This window comes from Candida albicans, chromosome 1 (assembly GCF_000182965.3).
Source record: "Candida albicans SC5314 chromosome 1, complete sequence".
Lineage (NCBI taxonomy): Eukaryota > Fungi > Ascomycota > Pichiomycetes > Serinales > Debaryomycetaceae > Candida > Candida albicans.
Window position 1 is genome coordinate 1164909 of NC_032089.1, and position 23128 is coordinate 1188036.

Below are 23128 nucleotides of genomic sequence, written 5' to 3' on the forward strand. Positions count from 1 at the left end.
GGATGACGTTTCGTGGTGGTGACCCAACCATTATCGCATAACTAGCAGCAGTAACAAATTATGCGGGAGAAAGAAAGAAAAAGAAAAAGAAACTCGGAAAATGTGGTGGCGTGTATCAGATTGGTGAAATTGTGGATTGGGGGGGGGAGAGAAAGGAGAAGTGACGACTAAATAATTTGATCTAAAAATCTTACTATATTGATGCCATTTGAATAATTAGGAGTCTTATGTAAAGGTCCAAATGAACAAACTACCTACAAATTAAAGTAATGAGCCAGTGAACAACAACGGTTCGTACTATAATGTCCACATCGCTCCAATTTCATGGGATACGCGTGTACGTGTACGAATTAAACTCTAAAGTATCTGTGCCGTAGGAAAAAGGCTATAGTTAGTATATATTATAACACGATTTCTACAGTTTTGATTTGGTTGATATGACAAAACAACAATAGAATAATGTTATTTGTCAAGTACAAAGGACCAAGCTCTTATGCCGGAGTTTTGGTTTGTTTCATGAGATGTTCGTAATGAGATTTCTCTTCAATGGGTGTTGAAAGAATCTCCCCACTTTATCTCTTCACAACATGTAATCAGTAAATAGCTACAACTACAAGTGATAGTTTCCAATTGATGTTACATCAGCTCACCCAAAAATAAAGAAGAAGAAAACACAATAAAAGCACAACTCAACAATTTATGTCCATCATATTTTTGCTTGTGTTATTCCCCTCCCCTCATTAACTAAGAAACAAGAAGAATAAATACCGAACATCGCACCAACCTTCTGTCATAAATTGCTACTAGTAAATTTAGTTCTTCTTTGTGCCCCCTTTCATTTTTCTTGGAATTTGTGCAGCCGTTTGGTCATTGAAGACGATGTAACAATGATGACTTTCCTCCGATAATTGTGCTCGTTGACGTAAATGCAATATGATGAAATGGTTGGTGTATCAAAAGCACTCGACTATAATTGCTTATTTGAGCAAAATAATACTACCATTTAAGTATACGCACTAGCATCTTTGTCATAGAATCATGCTTGGCTGATGAGCAGTGCTGGCACTGTAATACCAATAGTAGCTGTGACATCTATGTTCTTCAATCACACTTTCAGGATTGGGTTCAAAAGAGCTGAATATTTACTAAACGAAACAACGGCAGTGCACCTTAAAAAAAGTAGATCCCACTTCGGTAGCAATGTGTAGTTTAGCCTGATGGTATCTCGAGGTTAAGTTCCGAAACTCGGTATACAAATGAACTAGTGTTCACCAACTACATCAAGTGGTATATGCACATCAACTACAGAAATATCCCGAAACTAAAAAAACACTACAAACACAGCCCTCCAATGAAATCGGATAAATGTCAATTTCATTTACTCAATGTCGATCAACATCACATGAAAAGTGGAAGGGGAAAAAATTTAAAAAAATAACGGTCGTATTCAATAACTGGGGGAGCAGATCAAATACGTGTTTTTTGTGGTTTTTCAATTTTCATTAACCTTTATTATTAGTTAGTATTTCCTTCATAGACAAACAAGCCTGTTTCATCTTACTTAAATTTGCAATTCTCTTGAAACTTTTTTCAATTGTTATTTATAATGTTCAGATAGGGGTGAAAGACTATTTTAAAAATATTGTAATGTTTTTTGATACATCATTTACCTTTTTGTATATGAAATAAAACATATCATCATAACTGGAAATCAATTGAAAAAAAAAATCTCAAAGACAATCATCTATAATTGAACATACCATTTGAATATTTGTTTCAATCGACGTTTGAGTGTTAAAGAAGAATGTATAGTTTAAAAATTGTAAAAAGAAAGCGATAAAATACTGAACGAATGAAAAAAATTTTGATATTCTCTCATGAACGATGTGAAATTTTCTTCGTTGTCGTCGTTGTTGGTGTCAGATTTGCCGCCTGTATATAAGCATGTGAACACCAGATAATTATAATATGACCAAAACTGATAATCAGGAAAAACCCAACTATAAATACCTAACTAATTGTGTTCCGTTCAAAAATCGAACTACCTCAAAACCACAATCACAAAATTATACAAATATAAATACTCAATTGAAAATGGCTGTTAAAGGTTTAGGAGAAGTTGATCAAAAATACGATGGTATGTTTTTTATAATAGTTGTTCCCACAAAAATTCAATTTGTCCATTCAATGTTCATCTGATTACTAACATTTTGTTTCCAGGTTCCAAATTAAGAATTGGTATTCTTCATGCCAGATGGAATAGAAAAATCATTGACGCATTGGTGGCAGGAGCCGTCAAGAGATTGCAAGAATTTGGTGTTAAAGAAGAAAATATTATTATTGAAACTGTTCCTGGTTCATTTGAATTACCATATGGTTCTAAATTATTTGTTGAAAAACAAAAAAGATTAGGTAAACCATTAGACGCCATTATTCCAATTGGAGTTTTAATCAAAGGTTCAACCATGCATTTTGAATATATTTGTGATTCAACCACACACCAATTGATGAAATTGAACTTTGAATTAGGCATTCCTGTTATTTTTGGTGTCTTGACTTGTTTGACTGATGAACAAGCTGAAGCTAGAGCTGGTTTGATTGAAGGCAAAATGCACAACCATGGTGAAGATTGGGGTGCTGCTGCTGTCGAAATGGCCACTAAATTCAATTAAGTATATATATAGAGTTTTGCGCCTGAATAAATGATCTTATATGAAACTGCCAGTGCTTACTTGCTCTGAAATTGAAAAAAAAAAACAGTCCGCTTAAAAAGTCATAATTTTATGTAGCATCAACCATTTATTTGTTATTTGGTTCACTATTTTTGTTGGTGATCTGTAGTGATGAAAAATTTCTGTCAATATTTTGGTAAAAAATACAACAAAATAAAATAATTGCCAATTATACAAAATAATCTTTACCTAAGTAATCAGACGGATTTATTAATATGAGAAACCTAATTAAAGTGACCTGGTACTTCCAAATCTTCAAATCACCAACTAAATGATATCAAAACTATCTACAAAAATAATCCAAAAAAGAATAGTTTATTAACATATAAAAATTTTGACGCCCCAAACTCCAATAAAGACTGGGTGGCCAAGTTGGCTAAGGCGTGAGACTGTTACCAAGAAAACATTTTACCGTGTTTCCTTCGACATCTCAAGATCGAGAGTTCGAGCCTCTCCCTGGTCGTTTGTTTTTTGCATAATTTTTATTTTCAAGAGTTATGGTGCGTAATCTAGTGAGACTCCAACGGGTGGTCTCGTGACATCACAAGAGACTGGGTGGCCAAGTTGGCTAAGGCGTGAGACTGTTATTCGGTAATTACCTAGGTAATAACTTGGCATCTCAAGATCGAGAGTTCGAGCCTCTCCCTGGTCGCTTAATTTTTTTTTACTTCATTACTGATAATGAATTGATCAAAAAGTGAGTACAATACTCATGGGTAATTAACATTTTTGAAAACCGATCAAAAAGTGTTGTGTTAGGTTTTGTTATGCAATGAATAATTGTTCACCTCTAAAGCATTCCGAGTTTATGAAATAGCTTCCGAAGAGAATAGGGTTGAAAACAGTAAGACTAGTTTAAAACTTGTTGTGTACTCTAAACATAAATAAAAAGAATAGAACGATGGAGAAGAGATGACACTTAGTATTGCTGACAACTTCTTTGCAAAGTTTATTACATTGATGTTGATGCGGCTGTGTATTTAAAACTCCAGGACTAAATAACTATCTTAAACATAACAAAATGACTGGTAGAATTATTTTCTAGAAATGCTATTCATTTTACTCGCGTAATTAGATGGCACATTTGAAAAACAGAAGTTGATAGCCTAACAGAAATGTTAAATAAGACAACAACTTGCATCAATTAAATGTATGGACACTACTACTTCATAAAAGTCCACAATATTTAAACCAACATCAAAAGCTCTTATGGCCAAGTTGGTAAGGCACCTCACTAGTAATGAGGAGATCGTAGGTTCGAATCCTGCTGAGAGCATTTCTTTTTTTTGCAGTTATTTTTCTCATTCTCTACTGCTTATCAAGTGACAAAATACTTTCCCACTTTACATTAAGGGACTAAACATTTTTTTTTTACTTTAATCTATATAGCATATCAATAATAGTTCATTTTTATGGAAGGGAGCCAGAGGGGCAAATCCCTTTTTAAACATGAACATCAAATAAATACAATCCAATGTACTCTGTTGAAACTTATTCAACTCGCTTTCTTCAACTTTTTCCCTCTTCTTGGCTTTGCAGAATTTTATCGTTGAACAGACCTAGATATGAACCAGAATAAACCTCAATATTCAGCTTGGTGCCCTGAAAATGGTGCCCTCATTTCCAATGAAAAGATTCACGAGATATTTTTGACCCTAGGCAATAAATTTGGGTTCCAAGACGATAATGTCAGCAACATGTATGACCATTTCATGACCTTATTAGATTCACGGTCAAGTCGAATGAGTTGTCCCAATGCATTACTATCATTGCATTTAGATTACATTGGTGGTAAAAATAGTAATTATAAAAAATGGTATTTCTCTGCCCAATGGTACTTTGAACACGAATGGTCACCGAAAATGAAAAAACGCAAGGCAATATCTTCCGATTACCAGCTTTGGTTGTATCACTTCCAAAAATACACAGAAGAAGATTATGTCTATCAGGTTGCACTATATTTGTTAATTTGGGGTGAAGCAAATAACGTTAGGTTTATGCCAGAGTGCTTATGCTTTATTTTCCAATGTGCGTTGGATTGTAATGGTCCCAATCTTCCCAAATTCAATTATCTAAACCGAGTAATAACACCCCTATATGAGTTTACACGAGACCAGCTATACTGTAAAGTAGACAACAAGTGGAAACGGCGTGAAATTGATCATGCCTGTACCATTGGATACGACGACATTAACCAGCTATTTTGGAGCCCAGAAGGGTTATACAAATTAATTCTTTATGATGGAACTAGACTATATCAATTACCACAAGCCGAACGGTATCACAAACTAGAAACCATCAATTGGTCAAAATCCTTATCCAAAACTTATCGAGAAAGACGAACATGGATCCATGTTTTGAGTAACTTCAGCCGCATTTGGATAATTCACGTATCAGTGTTTTGGTACTTTATGTCATTCAACTCGCCTTCCTTGTACACACCAAATTATACCCCCAATAAGTCACCGCAAGTACACATTAGACTAGCCATTGTATCCATAGGCGGAATCATTGCCGTCTTAATATCGTTAGGTGCCGCAATATCTGATTTTTTCTTTGTGTCAGGAAGTGTCCGAAACATTATTTTGTTATTGATATTGACAGTTGCAAACTCTGGATCTATAGTGTACAATCTAGGGCTTTTGAAATGGGACAAGTATTCTAAAAATGGAACGGTAGTTGCAGCTATTCTGATGTGCTTATCGGTTCTCACATTTTTGTTCTTGGCCATCAATCCACCAGGAAGTTTCAAAACCGTGTTTTCCAACAATTTCCCAAAATTAAAGTTAAGAAGCCGATTATTCTCCATATCCTTATGGATTGGTGTATTTGCAGCCAAGTATTCAGAGTCATACTTTTTCTTAATATTGTCCTTGAAAGACCCCATTCAAATTCTATCTACTATTGAATTAAACTGTGATAACGGTCATTTTCTATGCCAGTTTCAACCAAAGATTACATTGATATTGTTTTATCTCACTGATTTGATATTATTCTTTTTGGACACTTATTTGTGGTATGTGATTTGCAATTGTTTATTTTCAGTGGGACTATCGTTTTCATTAGGTGTGTCTATTTTTACCCCTTGGAAAAATATTTTTTCTCGATTACCAGATCGGATTTTAACCAAGATATATTATGGCGATTCCACAGAGTTGATATTGGTGATATCACAAATATGGAACAGCATTATCATTTCCATGTACAGGGAGCATGTCCTCTCGGTTGAACAAGTTTGCAAGTTGATTTATCAACGAGGAGCTGATGAAAACACTATACGACCACCACTATTTTTTGTTTACGAAGATGATAACAAATTTTATGATTTTATTAAAATCGAAAAGGAATGGGAAAGAAGGATCACATTTTTTGCTCAATCGTTATCAAGCCCCTTACCAGAACCATTTCCAGTAGTTTCTACACCAACATTTACCGTTTTGATTCCTCATTACTCAGAAAAAATACTATTAAGTTTACAAGATTTAATTAAAGAACAAAGCTTTTCAAAACTAACGTTGCTAGATTATTTGAAACAACTTCATTCGAAAGAATGGGATTCATTTGTTCAAGATAGTAAGATGATCCAAACTATAAAGGAAATGGATGAAGACAAGTTTGTACGCGAAAATATGGATGATTTGCCGTACTACTGTATCGGGTTCAAAGATTCTTCACCAGAAAATGTTTTACGAACAAGAATTTGGGCTGCATTAAGATGTCAGACATTGTATCGTACAGTTTCAGGGTTTATGAATTATGTGACTGCTTTAAAGTTGCTTTACCGAACGGAAGTAATCGGTTTTGAACAAAACGAATTTCCAGAAGAAGAACTTGAAGAATTTGTAAGCAGAAAATTCAATTTACTAATTGCTATGCAGAATTTCCAGAATTTTGCCCCAGACATGAGGACCGATGCCGATTCTTTATTTAAGGCTTTCCCCAACGTCAAGGTTGCCATTTTAGAATCTGATAACGATCAAGACTATTATTCAACGCTATTAGATGTTTCAAAACGAGATGACAAAAATCAGTATGTTAAAAAATACCGAATCAAGCTATCAGGAAATCCTATTTTAGGTGATGGCAAATCTGATAATCAAAACAGTGCATTAATATTTTATCGTGGAGAATATATCCAAGTCATAGATTCCAACCAGGATAATTATATCGAGGAATGTCTCAAAATCAAATCTTTGCTAAATGAATTCGAGGAGATGAACTTAGACGTAAGTTTTGGTTATACGACAGAGCACCCAGATACTAGTTCTGTGGCAATTGTGGGAGCAAGAGAATTTATATTTTCACAGAACATAGGAATTTTAGGAGACATAGCCGCAGCAAAAGAACAGACTTTTGGAACATTATTTGCAAGAACAACGGGAGAAATCGGATCTAAACTTCATTACGGCCACCCTGATTTGCTCAATGGAATATTTATGACGACAAGAGGTGGAATTTCAAAAGCCCAGAGAGGCTTACATTTGAATGAAGACATTTATGCAGGGATCACTGCAACTTGTCGTGGTGGAAGGATAAAACACTCAGATTACTATCAATGTGGCAAGGGAAGGGATCTTGGGTTCCAATCAATTGTGAATTTTACAAAGAAAATTGGATCTGGAATGGGCGAACAGCTTTTGTCAAGAGAGTATTACTATTTGGGGAGCATGTTACCAATAGATAAATTCTTGTCATTTTACTATGCTCACGCTGGATTCCATATCAACAACTTGTCTATAATGTTGTCTGTAAAAGCCTTTATGTTTTTGTTGATGAGCCTTGGTGCATTAAACAACGGCACAGCCGCGTGCACGGAAGATAACCCAACACCTGGCTGCCATAATTTAGTCCCCGTTCTAAACTGGATTGACCGTTTTGTGCTTTCAGTATTTGTTTGCTTCTTCATTTCATTTTTGCCTTTGATAATTCAAGAGTTTATCGAAAAGGGATTACTCAAAGCAATTTTGCGAATATTATTACACATTGTTTCGTTATCGCCATTTTTTGAAGTTTTTGTGTGTCAAGTATATTCAAGAGCGTTAAGGGACAATTTTATATTTGGAGAAGCTAAATATATTGCTACAGGACGAGGATTTGCTATCTCCAGAGTATCATTTGCCACATTGTACTCCCGATATGCCAGTTTATCCATTTACTATGGTGGTGAAATATTTTTGGTGATTTTGTTTGCCTCAATAACTATCTGGAGAAAATCTTTACTATGGTTTGTAATCACTATTATATCCTTATGCTTGGCACCATTCATTTTCAATCCTCATCAGTTTAATTTTGTTGATTTCTTTGTCGATTATAGGGACTATGTCAGATGGTTGACAAGAGGAAACTCTTCTCTCAAAGAACTGTCGTGGACTCATTATACCAAAATTAGGAGAGCTCGGTTAACTGGAGAAAAGTTTGATGGCGGGTATGTTCTGGGTAGAAATACTGCTACATTCAATTTGTTATTGGGGGAGGTAGCGTCACCGTCGATCAATTTGATATTGTATCTATTACCGTATTTGTTTCTTCATTCAAGTCAAAATCTACTTGCATTCAGTGTGAAAAATCCACTAATAAAGTTAACAGCAGTTGTATTGGCACCTTATCTCGAGAATTCGGCGGTTCTTTTCTTCGTATGGGTAATGTCCTTAACTCTTGCGCCATTGGTTGGAATATGGTTTAAGAAAACACCGGCATTTTTTGCTGCTTTTGTACATTTTGCTTGTTTGATATTACATATTTTCAACATCGAACTATTGCTATTTTTAGAAGACTGGAACATGGTTAAGCTCTTGTCGGCTTTGTTGGTTATATTCAATTGCCATAGAATCATTTCGAATTTCATTTTGATTTTAGTTATATCAAGAGAGCGCACAGAAAATGTCAACCAGGCATGGTGGTCTGGCAAATGGTTCAAAAGAGGGTTGGGTGTTCACGTTGTTTCCCAAAATTTGCGTGAGTTTATTGTCAAAACTTTGGAATTGAACAAATTTACTTTTGATTTTATTATGGGACATTTTTTATTATTTGCCATGTTTCCCTTTTTGTTTATTCCGTATGTGGATTCTTTGCACACAAGTATGTTGTTCTGGTTAAAACCAAGTCGACAGTTTTCTCGACCAATTATTAATAGATCACAACGGAGGAAACGTAATTGGCGTATAATAAAATACTTTATTCTTTTCCTAGGGATCTTGGGTATTTTCATTGCACTATTTGTGGTCCCACCAATATTTCGTGATAAATTGTCATTTATCAAAAAATGGGTTGGTCTTCAATAATTGTTGGAAAATGTGATGTGTAATATGACAAAATTACAGGAATTTGTCTTATTGTACATACATAGTAGCCTGATTTAGTTTTAGTTTGTAGATGTTTCTTCTGTCTAGGAACCAAGTATTAATCTACTATTGTACCTTTTACCAACGTAATAAGCTTTGCAATAAATATGGTTGTTAACAATAAGAACTGGTTTACAATACCCTATATTGTTGATCTGCGACACTACTATTCCGAAGCGTTTTTTCCATGTAAGAAATTGTTTTTGGTTTTTTTTTTCAGATCTCCCATTCTCTATACCGAAATGAGCCAAATTTCAATGTTTGTACGAAAGCTACATAAGTTCAGCTACAACCCAAACTACAAGTTCAAATGTGGTCTTGAAATTCACACTCAATTAAAGACAAAATACAAATTATTTTCATTGTCTCCAACAAGTTATAACGAACCTCCAAACACAAAACTAAGTTACTTTGATGTAGGACTACCAGGCACACAGCCATTATTGAATCCCGAGGCATTACTATTAGCATTGAAAGCATCAGTTGCATTGAATTGTGATATACAACTGTACTCATCATTTGATAGAAAGCATTATTTTTATGCCGACCAACCTTTGGGATATCAAATAACCCAACACTATTACCCTTTGGCAAAGAATGGATACGTGCAATTGAACAAGTTTGATGACATGCCCGACAAGGTAATATCTTTAGAACAAGTACAACTAGAACAGGATACAGGAAAAACCGTGAATTATGATGACAGAATAAATGTTGATTTAAACAGAGCAAATACCCCTTTGATCGAAGTTGTAACCAAACCCGATTTTGAAAATATAGATCAGGTGCAGGCGTTTGTCAGAAAGTATCAATTATTAGTGAGCCATTTGGACATATGCACTGGTGACTTAGAGACGGGTGCAATCAGGGTCGATGCGAATATAAGTGTTAACAACAACCCAAGAGTGGAGATCAAAAATTTGGGTAGTTCCGGTGAAATTGTTGATGCATTGAAATATGAATACAACAGACAGGTAACTTTGCTACAAAACAATGGAAAGATAATACAGGAAACCAGAGGCTGGAATGGAATTGCAACTGAATCACTCCGAAAAAAGGAAAATGCCGTGGATTATAGATACGTTCCAGATTCAGAGTTGCCCGTGATTCGACTTGACAAGAATATACAAGCACAATTACAAAACACACTTGATGAATTACCTGATTCTGTGCTTGATAGGCTAACGAAAGAACCTTATAATTTACAGCTAGCACATGCAAGAAATTTGTTGTTTCAACCAGAAATATTGGATTATTACGAGAACATTTTTGGGAGAATAAGGGACGCAAACAAATGGTTCTTCCATGAGCTTTTAGCCGCTTTTGCAAAGAGTGATGTTGAGTTTCAAGTTGACATCGTTTTGCCAGATATGCTTGTTGATATTGTACTGTCTGTGGAAAAGAATGAGATTTCATTAACCGGAGCAAGAATTATCTTAAAGCATATAATACGGAACAAGTCAACCAAGACATTACCACAACTAATTAAAGAGCTTGATATTGGTAAACCAGAAGCCTCAGCTGAGTTGGAGGAAGCAATAAACGAAATTTGTCAGCAAATCATTAACACAAATGCAGATGTTGTCGAAAAAATTGCTCGTGGCCATACTAACGCCCTACAAGTTCTTATTGGTCAGGCGATGAAGGCTACAAAAGGTAAAGTACACGCAAAAGAATTTAGATCAAAATTTATGGAACTACTCAAATAGTGAAATACTTATGAAGAAGAGATTATTAGAATTGTTTTTTTTTATTTATTATATTTTTCATCAACAAGTAACAGGATACGATGGATCAATTATCATACGATTTCAGTTTCACTTGATACTTGTAAAATATTTGATCACTGGAAGAGTCAGTATCTTTGATAATCGATTGTAATTCTCTAGGGACTCCGTCTTCTTTCACCAATGTTGCAGGCGAAGACTGGAGTTGTTTCTCAAATCTGAAACTAGTATTTTCCTCCGAGATAATCTGATGCATAACATCGCCAAACTGGTTTTCAATGTCACGCATTGTTGAGGTATTAGTGAACGATGTGGTATTACTGAATTGTGATTTATTGGAATTAATTTTAGTTTGTGGCTCCATAGATTTGATGGCTTGCTCTTGGGAATACGGCTCGTCGGTCTTTTTGTACCAGAATCTGTTGTGCACTTTATGAAACATGGATTTATACATGTCAAGTGCATCTGAACCCAATCCAAATATAATAAAAGCAAGAACAGAAAGAATACAGTTGACCAATCTGTCATAAAATGTGAAAAATCCAAAATCATAAAAATAAATAACATTCCACTCTTCATTATGAACTTGGTCCCAGTGGAAAGGATTTTTCAGAACTTCAGCTTGTGAAACAAAGTAATAAAGTGACAAAGGAACCATAGCGAAAACAATAAGGAAGGAGAATATTAGCAAACGTGCAAATCTCTTAATGTTTAATCCCGAATTGGTACACAAAAGTATATCCTTGACGTCTTTGCGCTTTCTGAAAAAAGTGATTAAAGTTAAAACAGCAAATATTAATGCAACAATACTCCAAAGCACAGTCCAAATGGAAACCAAAAGAAGAGAAGCATATGTAGCCGAATAAATTGTACTGCACCCTTGATACTTGACAATTGCATATCTTGATCCTGTCACAATATAATGGACAGCCATGACAAATATTGGGTTTATTAAACAAATTGCCATATCCATTGCAAATTTTTTCCATGAACCTTGTTCTAAAAGGGTAGGATGTTTGGCACATAGAACAAAATACAAGTTCATAATTACACAAGCAATTGCACAACATTTTCCAACAGAAGAACCAGCATCCAACTTACCAACAATGTCACAGTAAACTTGCCCATCCCAAGCTTCATCAAAATTATCACCACTCCATATCATAGTACTAATAAACCCCGTCAAATCAACATACATTAACCAGAAAATCAATATGGTAGCAGGTAAATTTCTACTTCTTATGTGCCATAAAAATGGCGGAATCAATAAACAAAAAGATATAATTAGGAAAGATCCCATTCCAGCTGCTCCTTTGTACATTTTGCTTTAAATATTATTAAGAAGCCAAAATAAAGTTCTCTATGTATGCTAAGGTATTAAAAAGAAAAGGGCTAAATGGCAAACCTTTTTTTTTAAAAAAAACAGGGAACCAGAAGTTAAACTACTTTAAATACAATTAATAAAGAGATTCGTTAATATTCAAAGAAAAAAAAAGTATAAGTATTTATCATCTCCTCGATGTAGTGAATGTTTAGAATCTATATTCCTTTGCAATCCCAATTCGGGATTTTCCTCTTGGTTTTAAACTTTTATTATGTCAGTAGTTTTTTTTTTTGCAACTAAGTAAAAATTGATTTCCTCTTTAGTGCTGCAAAGGAACAATAGAACAATAGTAAAAAAAAAAGGGATATCTAGATCTTTAGACCAATTTCCGAAACAAAGAGTTTCTTTGAACAAATTGGAAACCATTAAAAGACAAAATTTGATATTATACTTAGTAAACAATTATATATGGAATCTACAAAAAAATTAAAAAATGATTAAAAAGTTTAACTAAGCGACGACAGATTTCAAAATTTCATTAGATGAAACAACCCCTGAGAATTTTTGATCCAAGTACTTCAATAATTCCACAACTCTATTTTTCAAATCATCACTAGAAAATTGCTTCAAGGAATCAATGTTTTCTTCTCTGCCCAAAGTAGATTCATTAATTAACTTAATTCTTTCAGCATCAGCTTTGAAGGCACCAGCAAATACCTCAACAATTTTTGGGGTTTGGTTAACAATCAATTCGTTATTAGATCCATATAATTTGATGATAACTTCAAAAATTGGGGTGTTTTCTTCAAGACCAGTTTCTAATGGCAAATGAGCCAATAATGCTGGAAGAACATGTTCCAAAGGAACAGATTGTTCATGTTTCAAAATCATTCTTGAAACACAACCACAGGCATTTGCATATGATCTATTAACAACGTCTTTAGCCTCTTCATCATCAATACTACCAGCTTTCTTATCAACTTTGTTCAACAATTGGAATAATAATTGCAAAATGTGTGGGTATGTAGAAGAAAGATCAACACTACTGTATTGAATAATTAAACCTATACCGTAAGCAGCATTTCCTTTAACTTCAATTGATTTGTCGTTGGCAAGTTTATCACTGAAAATTTGCAAAAGTTCTTCTGAGTACGGATTAGCTTCTTTCATTCCTTCAACCATTTCAGCAATAGCACCAATTGAGCCGACTCTTAATGGTTTAGATTTACTGTTAAATTTAGCTAATATGATATCTTTGAAAGAACCAAAGATTTGAACGAAATCGGATTGCAAAGCAAGTGACAAGTTAATCAAAACTTCTAATGTAGCTTCATTCAACATAACTTCAGTTTCAGAAGAGTCTTCTTCTTCATTTGGCATCTCATCATCATCAATTTGACATTGATGTTCTTGTTTGAAAAGCAACATCAAAGTTGTGCATAATTTTTCCAAAAGTTCTGTGTTACTTGGTTCATCAACAACAAAAATTGGTCCAAAAGTGAAAAGTGCGGTGGCAACACCGTCCAAAATACTAGCCACCATAGTTGATTCGAATTCTTCTTCCAAAAGTGAAATAGAGACTTTTCTAAGATTTTGAATCAATTGCAAAATATTGGCTTCAACATAAGATTGTTTTGGAACACCTTTTGGAGCTTTAAAGTTTTCACCTTGAACAGCAACAAACATTGCTTTGGTAATTTTGAATAAGCAGCTCATAGCACCTTCTCTCATACCATAAGAGTTTTCAATTTGGTCTTGCAAGACAGCAATAGTGGATTCAACATATGGGAAGAATTGATTACCAGTACCAACAGCCAATTCCCCCAAAGCAACAGATGCCATTTCTTTTTCGATAGTAATACCAGTATGAATCTTTAATGGATCAGCATCCTCATCATCTTCATCAAATTCTGGTTCATCACCTTCTGGATCACCTAAATTGAAACTGAATTCTTCTTGCTTCAAACATTCAAGAATTTTAGGAACAATTTGGTCCAAGAAGCCAGCAAACTCAGTTCCATAAACTTTAGCCATATTAGCAATAAAAGCAAAACCAGATTCTCTTATTCTGGAATGTTCGGAGCTTAAAGAGTTGTAAGCAGCTTCAACCAATGGTTTAGCATAAGCAGAAAATGATTCTGAACCGACTGCTCTGGCCATAGTAGAAATGTTTTCAAAGGTAACTGCTCTCAATTCAATATCATCTTCAGTTAAACCTTCAACAGAAGCAGAGTTTGCAATAAAAGGTTCCAATTGCTGAACGGAAGCTTCAAAATATGGAGTATAAGCTTTACCACTGGCAAAGGCAGTAGAACCAATAGCTGAAACAATAGCAGATTTCAAAGTTGCAGAATTGGCTTGTTGTAACATGTGGAATAATTTGTGAGTCAATGGTTCAATGTACTTGCCCATTGCATTGTGGCTCATGAATTCAATTAATCCATCTAAAGCAACACATGCATATCTATAAGCCACAACTGAGGAAGCGGAATCAATAATTTCAATTATCAAAGGCAACAATTGTTCGTGGTACTCGGTAACAATGTCTTGAAGTTCTGAAGTCAATTGACCTAATGTTCTCAAAGCGGCAACTTTGACTATAAGCTCTGTATCTTTCAAACCGTTAACAATTGCTGGGATAATTTTTTGAATTTGGAGAGAAATGAAATCTGGAGCACCAGCAGAACTGACACCAATGGCCAATAATCCAGCTCTTCTTTCAAATTGATTTGTTGAAGTCAAGACTTGTGGCAAAGCATCAAATAATGGATTGACAACTTGAGAAGGTGGCAATTCAGCACTCAAAACAGCCAACAAACGCAAAGCCAAAGAAGGAGGGCTATTTTCCTCATTTTCGTTTTCTTCATCTTCATTTCCTAATTCGTCCTCGATATCAATTTCACCTGAAGCCACTTTCAAAGCAACTAAAGTTATTTGAGGTCCCAATTTGTTTCCTGAGATCTTAGATTTTCTGTAACTGACACAAGAAATTAAAAATTGCAAGCCAAAAATCTTGAATTCCTCGTCCAATTGTTGGTTTGTAACCATCTCAGCAATAATTTGGATCATGGTGATCAAATGGTCACCAACCAATTTAGAATCAACAAGGATTAAACTGTTGAAGACATTGAAAACACTCTTGGCCAGTTCAACATCATCACCACTAATGACGTCTTTGAAAATATTAATCATGCTTGGAACAGTTGATTGAAATTTGCCAGCCAATTCAACAGTACGTTCTTCATCTTCTTCAATGATTTGAGAAATAACATCCAATGACATTATGGAGTTAATTCTAACTTCCTTAGATTCTGAATCATTCAATAAAGTACCAAACAAGGACAATAAGTCACTGATATGAGGGATCACAGTAGCTATTTGAGATTCCAACAAAGCGAACAAAACAAAAGTACCAACTTCTCTAGTGTGAACGTCAGTGTTTTGAACTGCACTGAATAAAGTAGGTAAAAGGTCTTGCCATTCGTTTTTGTCCAAATCAACTTCTCCAATGGCAGCAATAACATAGGCAGATAAGTTTCTGAGACGTTTATTTTGTTCTTCAAAAGTACCTTTCAACAAAGATTCTCTAAGAGTAGGTTTCAATGAAGCATCAACTGTTTCCCATTGGTCTAAAGCCAATTTTCTAGCTTCAACCAATGATAACTGCTTTATTTCATCTTGTTTGGTTGTTTGAGAAATTTGAAGCAAAGCTGGTAATGCAATAAGGTTTGGATAAAAATCTTTAGTCAATTTACTTGAAGCTTGTTTGATTACCGATGAGTCTGGAACCAAGGTTTGCTTTAAAGTTTCCTCCAAAGATGATACAAATTGAGCATCCATATTTGATTAAGTAAGTAAGTATGTATGGAAGGATGGGTAAAGGGGGTATAGAGTTTACTTAATCCAGGTGAGATGACCTTTGATAGTAATGAAATCAAAAGAAAATTAAATGAAAAAAAAAAAAAAAATTTTTTTCTTAGCAATGAGCGCAGCTTCTTCTTAATCTACTACCACTATACATTTTATTTTATTCTATTTATTTTTTTGTTAGACGAATTTATGGCCCCCAAATCTCTCGTCTAATAAATAAAACCTGATCTTTATTCAAACTCTTTATACTTTTTTACATTATATCATTAATATTCATTGGCATTTCCTTAATTTTCGTTGAATAATATTTCTCAAATTCTTTTAAAGTGACCACATCATCTTTAGTTATCAAGTTTATAGCTGTTCCCTTTCTACCAAATCTACCTGATCGTCCAATTCTATGAATATAGTTTTCCTTATCGGTGGGCAAATCATAATTTATTACCAACGAGACTTGTTGGACATCAATACCTCTTGCCCAAACATCTGTGGATATTAATACTCTTGAATTCCCCCTTCTAAAATCGTTCATAATTGAATCTCGTTCATCTTGTTTCATATCACCATGCATTGCCACAACAGTAAAGTTTTGCTTTTTCATTTGATCAGCAAGCCAATTCACCTTCAATTTGGTATTACAAAATATCACTGCTTGAGTTATTGTAAGGTTGTCATACAAATCACATAGTGTATCAAACTTCCAATCTTCACGTTCACATTGAACATAATATTGTTTGATTCCCAGAAGCGAAATCTCATCCCTCTTCACCAAGATTTTCACTGGATCAGTGGTAAACTTACTTGTCATCTCCAATACTTCACGTGGCAAAGTGGCACTAACAACTACTACTTGAACCGAAGGTGGTAAATGTTTGTAGATTTCGTAGATCTGTTCTTTAAACCCTTTTGTAAAAAGTTCATCAGCTTCATCTAAAATAAGAACCTTGATATTTCTAGTTTGTAGATTTCTTCTTTTTATCACATCAATCACTCTACCTGGTGTCCCACTAACTATTTGTTGCCCTTGCTGCAATTTCTTAACATCCTCACCGACATTTTTCCCACCAATACAGGCATGGGTGTGGATGTTCATATAATCTCCTAAATGCTTGACCACATTTTGTATTTGAATTGCCAACTCTCTAGTAGGAGACAAGATAAGTGCTTGACACTCTTTTGATTTAGTATCTATAACCTCAAGCATACCAATAGAAAAAGTAGCAGTTTTCCCAGTTCCAGATTGTGCCTGTGCTATTGTGTCTCTACCACTGATGATCTGCATAATAGCCCTAGATTGAATAGCAGATGGTGTTTCAAATCCATAGGCATATATTCCTTTCAAAAGATCAGGTTTCAAATTCATACTTTCAAAAGTGCGATGAACCTTTATTCCTTTCGTTGATTTATGACTAAATTCCAACTCATTATCTAAATCTCTATCAAAATCATCCATTATTAATTAGAAGATAGTGTTTTTTGTTTTGTTCTATAAGATAGGAAAGCTTCTATTTATAATGCTATTTTTTTTTTTTTCAAGTGTAACTTTTTTTTGTTGAAACTCCCAATCAGATGAGCATCACATCACATCATTCATCACCATCAAAATGGCATCAAATACTGTGAATAGATCAATTATAGTTTTATTGGGTGGGGGTCATGCATCTGGTAAGAAAACCACTGCATTGTCTCTAAAAGAAGAGCTTCTGGCCATAGTTCCCGAGTGTCACGTTGACGTACAGATTATCGATATGAATGATTATACTGTTGATGGCAAGTCGTCGATTGATTCTAGCCAATTTGTTAGCAATAAGTCTGCAGCAATCTCAATTAATAAAAGTAACGATAAATTACCACGTCTCAAACCTTCGAGATTTCAATTTGATAAGTTGAAAACCTTCCTTTTAAATAATTTAGATACACCAAGTAACGAGCCTCAAAAAATATTACTCGTGCATGGTTTGTATGCTTTGTATGATAAAGAAATTAGAAACATAGCACATATTAAAGCGTTTATCGATAGTGATTCAGATACAAGATTAATCAGATGGATTAGAAGAGACGTTTTACAAAACCAAACAGACTCATTGGAAGGTGTTATCAATGCTTATTTATTAGGAGCCAGATCAGAAATGAGTGATTTCATTTTCCCCACAAAGGAATTTGCAGATGTAATCTTACCTCGTGGTGCTGAACCTAATGCAGTTAGATTAATCATAGATGGTATTATGTTATATCTCAATGACAAGCATTTGACAAACGACACAACACAATTCCCGGAGAATATTTTGCGTCCAAACGAAATTGGGAACTTCCAAAAGGAACGATTTGATGTTCAAAAGAACAAATTTTACGAATTAAACTAAATCCAAAAAACTAGAACAAAAAAACGCCGAAGTAGTATATATATATTTATAATTACAATACAAAATCACCATTACGTATAATTTCGTTAATTGGATCATTTTCAACACTGTAGTTGTTAACTGAGTTAGCAATCTGTTCCGCAGAAACTAATTCTCTCAACTTTTTATCTTGTGAATACCAATTTTTAATCAAGTAGACTATTTCATTGGTTTTCAAGTCATTGGTAAAACCAGGGTAAACTTCAAAAGTATTATGCTCAATTAATGATTTGATAACATAATAAAGCCTCTCATAACTAACACCAGTCCTGACAAACATTTCCACAAGAAAACCCTTAGGTGGTTTTTGAGAGGCAGAATTTTCGTCAAAGGCTTCTTGAAGATACTTACTAGCAATCTTTATTAACTCGTCAATCGGGAAAACCAAATCATTGGAGGATAATTTTGAGCCACATGCAGTGAACTGCTCATTCAATAACACATAAAATGGTTCGTTTTTGTTCTTACTCTCCAGATTAAACTCGTGAAATATCTTTTCAAAAAATAATTCCCATCTTTTCAATATATCGTCAGTGTTCTTGTAATCAGAAACTTTAAAAATAAGTAAAGAAAGATCATAATAACCAAGGGTGTCAGTGTAGTTGTTAAAAAGATCACTTATTGACAAAATTTTGTAGTTCAAAGCCTCAGTGGCAATATTCTTATTCTCTTCAGATATTCTAGAATCACCTTTTATTCTGGATAAAATATCTAACTGAACATTGGCCACTTCAAATAATTCTTGAATAACTGATGAAAGCTGGATCATTTTTTGTCTCAAGTTAGGAGGACAAACACAGTTGCAAAATCCATTGGCTCGTGAAAGATATTCAATACGTTGGTTTAACTCAAGATTAAACTGCGAAATAGACAAAGCATATAAGATTTTAGCTGCATCAAAATAGTTTTCCCTCTTGGCATGATATAACCAAAGTAGATCACTTAGAGCCAAGTTGTTTTCGGACTTCTCTTCTAAATATGGTAATATGAAAGGAGTGTTAATGTCTAACAAACGCTCACTTACTCCTTGTTGGATGAACCAGTCATAGAAAGTGTATTGGAAATTCTTATCGTTTGAAGCAAAACAAGTATCATAAGTAGTATCCCTTATCTCCAAGAACTCATTAATCAAAAGTTGGTTGTTGGTATCACTAATCTTCAAAGCCTTCATGTCCATTTTGATAAGAATATTAAAAATTAAATCATACAAGCTTTTCTTCTTTTTTTCAATCTCAGCAATATCCCTCTTTAATGGAGCACTATCATCATCCTGATTAAAAGTGAGGCTCGGAACTTTCACATTATTGCCTACTTTTTGCGCAATATTCAATAACATACCAACAGCTCCGGCATAGAATTCAAGATCTAACATGATGTTTATTGAATTTTCAATGTTCTCTAATGTCAAAGATTCATATGCTTCTTCAAACAATAATACAGCATTCTTTAAACATTTGTTCTTCAAATCGGTATCCCTGAATCCAATATTTTTAGCTTTGGTCAAATTCTCAATTGCCTTAAAGATGAAAACATCATTGGTAGAGCAAAATGAACCACATCTAGTCTGCAATGAGGATGCGATTAAATCGATAGAACCACCTGTCAAAATATTTTTGTTGATAATTGAAGATAATAAATCTTTGACCAAATTTTTGACATCACGATTAGGAAGTAATAAATCCTTGAACTTAACAGTCAAAAGATTTACTTGATTAGATAAAGACAAGAACTCAAAAATTTCTTTAAAGTTTGTTTGGTTGATTTGGATTTCTTCAATTAAAACCATCAAAAAAGAAAGTGCTTCTTTCATAGAATTCAACGATTTAATAATTGAAGTAAAGGCAATGTGTTCAGCACGTAAACAAATTTCACTTTCAAATTGATTTGGATCAGAACTGTAACTCGGAGCACTCAACCCTGGAATATTAGTTCCATTTTCGGAAAAAAAATCAATCAACACAATCACAGATCCAATGAAAAACTCAACTTTCTTCTTATCTATATTCAATCCCTGAATGAGTAGCTTCCCCTCTTTAATACTTGCCACTTCAACATCCCCAGATGGTGTTATTTTTATACTGCTCAATGGACTAAACACTTTTTTATTCCAGAAATCACGGAAAAGTCTTGAAATCAACAAACAAGTACCATAAAACCTATCGCTTAGCACAACTTGGTCCACAGTTGGATGTGCGTATGAGCTGATATTCATCTGGTGGTGTGGAATCAAAGACAGCAGAGGCTGCTGTGACGAGTCATTGAATCTTGCGCCATTGCCACAAGTGGAAAACAAAATTTGAGCCTTTCGTTTGTACATATCACTAGTACTGTATTGTCCATAAGAACATGCTAAATATAACAATGACGAGCAAGTTTCCTCATAACCATTTTCTTCTAAAAAGTTCTCAATGACTTCGTCTTTCAAGGATTTCAATATTTGGTCAGCTGTTCTGAATTGGTATATTACAATACCAAAATTAGTCAATACAGCAAACTTCAAAGGCAGTTTTGTGTATTGACTAGCGGCAATATTCGCATAGCCGTTGGGAGTGTTTGTGGCATTCATGGATGGTGTAAGCTGTACGATATCTTGAATATAAGTGTAAGGAGAATCTTCATTGCTAACATAATTCATAAATTCTGCATCTTCAACCAATTTGTTATTTTTCTTTAAATAACCGTAATTTGCTGTAGCAACAAATAATTTGTCAGATCTCTTTGTTTTCTTAACACAAAGAAATACACCTGGACTAATGATTTTCGAAATCTTGGTGTTCTTGAGCAATTGCGATTTTTGCTGATTAGCAATTAGTTGAGACATGTATTGTCGGTCTCTGGAAAATGTGTCTAGCTCAGCATTAATCTTAGGAACCTCTCTAGTCGGAGGGAACTTTATGTTCACAAGGTTTAACTTCAAAGCGTTGGCAGCACTGAACGATGAAGTAAGTAATGACGAAAATGTGGAAGTAGATCCCAACTTGAGTAAAATTCTACAACCATTACTGGTAACAGCAATTAATTGAATTGAACTTGATTCTTCAGGAGATATTTTGTGAATGCTGATAATCTTGAATCTTTCAAATACCTTGAAATTACTTGCATCGACAAATACAGTCGAGGCTGACTTGAAAATCACACTTGGTGTCAATGTACTTCCCTCTGTTAAATGCTCTTGCTTTGGATGAAGTTTATAAACTCGAATGACAGATTTGTTCGAAAGGGAGTATAAAATATCCCTGTCTGAATCAACTTCCAACAGAACTATAGATTCTGGAATGCTGGAAGAAGAATTTTCAGTTGTCGACGAAGGTCCAGAAGAAAACCCAAACCCAGACAATTTATTTGGAATAACACTTGAAAACCCTCCTTTTGTTAAACAAACTTTATCACACTTGTTTTTAATGAAACTAGACTTGTTGGAATAGTCTAATCTCCAAATATTAATTCCATCGCTTTCACCACTGAAATAGATGTCATTTGTTTTTGAATTTACTGTGAAATTATCAACGGCTAAACCTTGAGTGGAGACAGATAAATCAGGGTTGAATATTTCTAAATTGTTCATTGACTCATCGTATTTTACAATGTAGATGTGGATATCCACTGTAGTAGAAACTAAAAGCAAATAATTTACTTCATTTGTGAAAACACCTTTTTTCGGTTTAACCAATTTCACAGTCAAAATTGTATGCCTAATTTGATCAATTGTTAAAAATTGAGATGCCTCATTGAATGATGAACGAGGGAGCTTGTAATTCCACAACACCAATTTATTATCTATTGCTATCCACGTTCGTTCTATTTCAGGGAATAACCCTATTTTGGTAATGCATTCAGTGGAATTATATTCTTCAAAAAATCTATCTGGCAAATCCAATTGCTGAACTTTCTCAAAACGTGAAAAGTCTTTTAAACCATTTTCATAATCAAAATAGTAGTTATCCAACCCTGATTCACTTTTACTTACTGTTTCTGAATAAAATATATCATGTGGAATACTGGAATCAATTTTATTCAAATCAGAAATGAATTTGGAACCTAATTGCAAAGGTGGTAGATTTGCAAAGTCGGGAACATTGATCTTATAATTGGATTCCTTGGTCTCTAAACCGACTGGTTGAACAAATCTTCTAGATAATTGTCCTCGAGAAGAGCCAGTTGATTTATCTTGATGAAATTGTGGTGAATCAACAACAACGTCATCTTGTAGCTTCAAAGTTGGCGAAATGTACTTTGAACTAGACGAACTTGCAGAAGTGCCTGAGGATAAAGCCTGTGGAACTTGTACGACCATTTAAAAAAATAGATTGATTGATTGGTCAATGTCTTGTGTTGAAAAAGTTGTAGACTCGTAATGGCTTTATACAGATGTGACAACAACAAGAACAACAACAAAAAAAAAAAACTTTACTTAAAGCAAGAATGGATGAGAAAGTGAATTGAGAAAAAAAAACATCAAGAAAAATATTCGATGAATTTTTGAATGAGATCCAGAAAAAGATTCTCATCTGCACACGACCTTCTTTTCTAGAGTATTGATATCAGCATCGTTAATGTCAGACTCATGATAGGACTATTCAGAAAATATATTCTTTTTTTTTGAAAACCGGTATCAAAGATTAAAGTGAATAGTTTGTATCAAGTAAAACTCAAGAAAGTTAAAGATGCAACGAGATCTTTCAATTTGCATCAAGTGTTGCCATTTTGTTTTGTTCTATTGTTGTGTGAGTGG

The 23128-nt window shown here is 34.2% G+C and overlaps 8 protein-coding genes and 4 non-coding genes across 12 annotated transcripts; 7 read left to right on the plus strand and 5 right to left on the minus strand. All coding sequences in view use genetic code 12, as the record gives it.

The window, feature by feature from the left end:
• Positions 1-1608: 1608 nt before the first annotated feature.
• Positions 1609-1706, minus strand: CAALFM_C105550CA. The gene has a single exon (XR_002086357.1). It is a non-coding gene; the product is annotated as an uncharacterized ncRNA (small nucleolar RNA).
• A 262-nt stretch (positions 1707-1968) lies between these two features.
• RIB4 (lumazine synthase) lies at positions 1969-2672 on the plus strand (the record flags this gene model as incomplete). Its single annotated transcript, XM_019475107.1, has 2 exons — positions 1969-2137; positions 2221-2672. The coding sequence occupies 2 exons, from the start codon at positions 1969-1971 to the stop codon at positions 2670-2672; spliced, it is 621 nt and encodes a 206-aa protein (XP_019330652.1).
• A 417-nt stretch (positions 2673-3089) lies between these two features.
• Positions 3090-3195, plus strand: tN(GUU)2. Its single transcript has 2 exons — positions 3090-3127; positions 3160-3195. It is a non-coding gene; the product is annotated as a tRNA-Asn (tRNA).
• An 86-nt stretch (positions 3196-3281) lies between these two features.
• On the plus strand, positions 3282-3384 carry tN(GUU)1. Its single transcript has 2 exons — positions 3282-3319; positions 3349-3384. It is a non-coding gene; the product is annotated as a tRNA-Asn (tRNA).
• Positions 3385-3935: 551 nt separating this feature from the next.
• Positions 3936-4008, plus strand: tT(AGU)1. Its single transcript has one exon. It is a non-coding gene; the product is annotated as a tRNA-Thr (tRNA).
• Positions 4009-4297: 289 nt separating this feature from the next.
• On the plus strand, positions 4298-9013 carry GSL1 (Gsl1p; the record flags this gene model as incomplete). Its single annotated transcript, XM_713421.2, has 1 exon — positions 4298-9013. One exon carries the CDS (start codon positions 4298-4300, stop codon positions 9011-9013), a length of 4716 nt encoding a protein of 1571 aa, XP_718514.2.
• A 302-nt stretch (positions 9014-9315) lies between these two features.
• Positions 9316-10782, plus strand: CAALFM_C105610WA (glutamyl-tRNA(Gln) amidotransferase subunit; the record flags this gene model as incomplete). Its single annotated transcript, XM_713420.2, has 1 exon — positions 9316-10782. The coding sequence occupies one exon, from the start codon at positions 9316-9318 to the stop codon at positions 10780-10782; it is 1467 nt and encodes a 488-aa protein (XP_718513.2).
• An 85-nt stretch (positions 10783-10867) lies between these two features.
• On the minus strand, positions 10868-12121 carry STE3 (Ste3p; the record flags this gene model as incomplete). The annotated part of the gene is made up of 1 exon (XM_713418.2): positions 10868-12121. One exon carries the CDS (start codon positions 12119-12121, stop codon positions 10868-10870), a length of 1254 nt encoding a protein of 417 aa, XP_718511.1.
• A 513-nt stretch (positions 12122-12634) lies between these two features.
• CAALFM_C105630CA (uncharacterized protein) lies at positions 12635-15964 on the minus strand (the record flags this gene model as incomplete). Its single annotated transcript, XM_713417.2, has 1 exon — positions 12635-15964. One exon carries the CDS (start codon positions 15962-15964, stop codon positions 12635-12637), a length of 3330 nt encoding a protein of 1109 aa, XP_718510.2.
• A 283-nt stretch (positions 15965-16247) lies between these two features.
• FAL1 (ATP-dependent RNA helicase) lies at positions 16248-17447 on the minus strand (the record flags this gene model as incomplete). Its single annotated transcript, XM_713416.1, has 1 exon — positions 16248-17447. One exon carries the CDS (start codon positions 17445-17447, stop codon positions 16248-16250), a length of 1200 nt encoding a protein of 399 aa, XP_718509.1.
• A 151-nt stretch (positions 17448-17598) lies between these two features.
• On the plus strand, positions 17599-18357 carry CAALFM_C105650WA (putative uridine kinase; the record flags this gene model as incomplete). The annotated part of the gene is made up of 1 exon (XM_713415.1): positions 17599-18357. The coding sequence occupies one exon, from the start codon at positions 17599-17601 to the stop codon at positions 18355-18357; it is 759 nt and encodes a 252-aa protein (XP_718508.1).
• Positions 18358-18409: 52 nt separating this feature from the next.
• CAALFM_C105660CA (uncharacterized protein) lies at positions 18410-22690 on the minus strand (the record flags this gene model as incomplete). The annotated part of the gene is made up of 1 exon (XM_713413.2): positions 18410-22690. One exon carries the CDS (start codon positions 22688-22690, stop codon positions 18410-18412), a length of 4281 nt encoding a protein of 1426 aa, XP_718506.2.
• Positions 22691-23128: the final 438 nt, after the last annotated feature.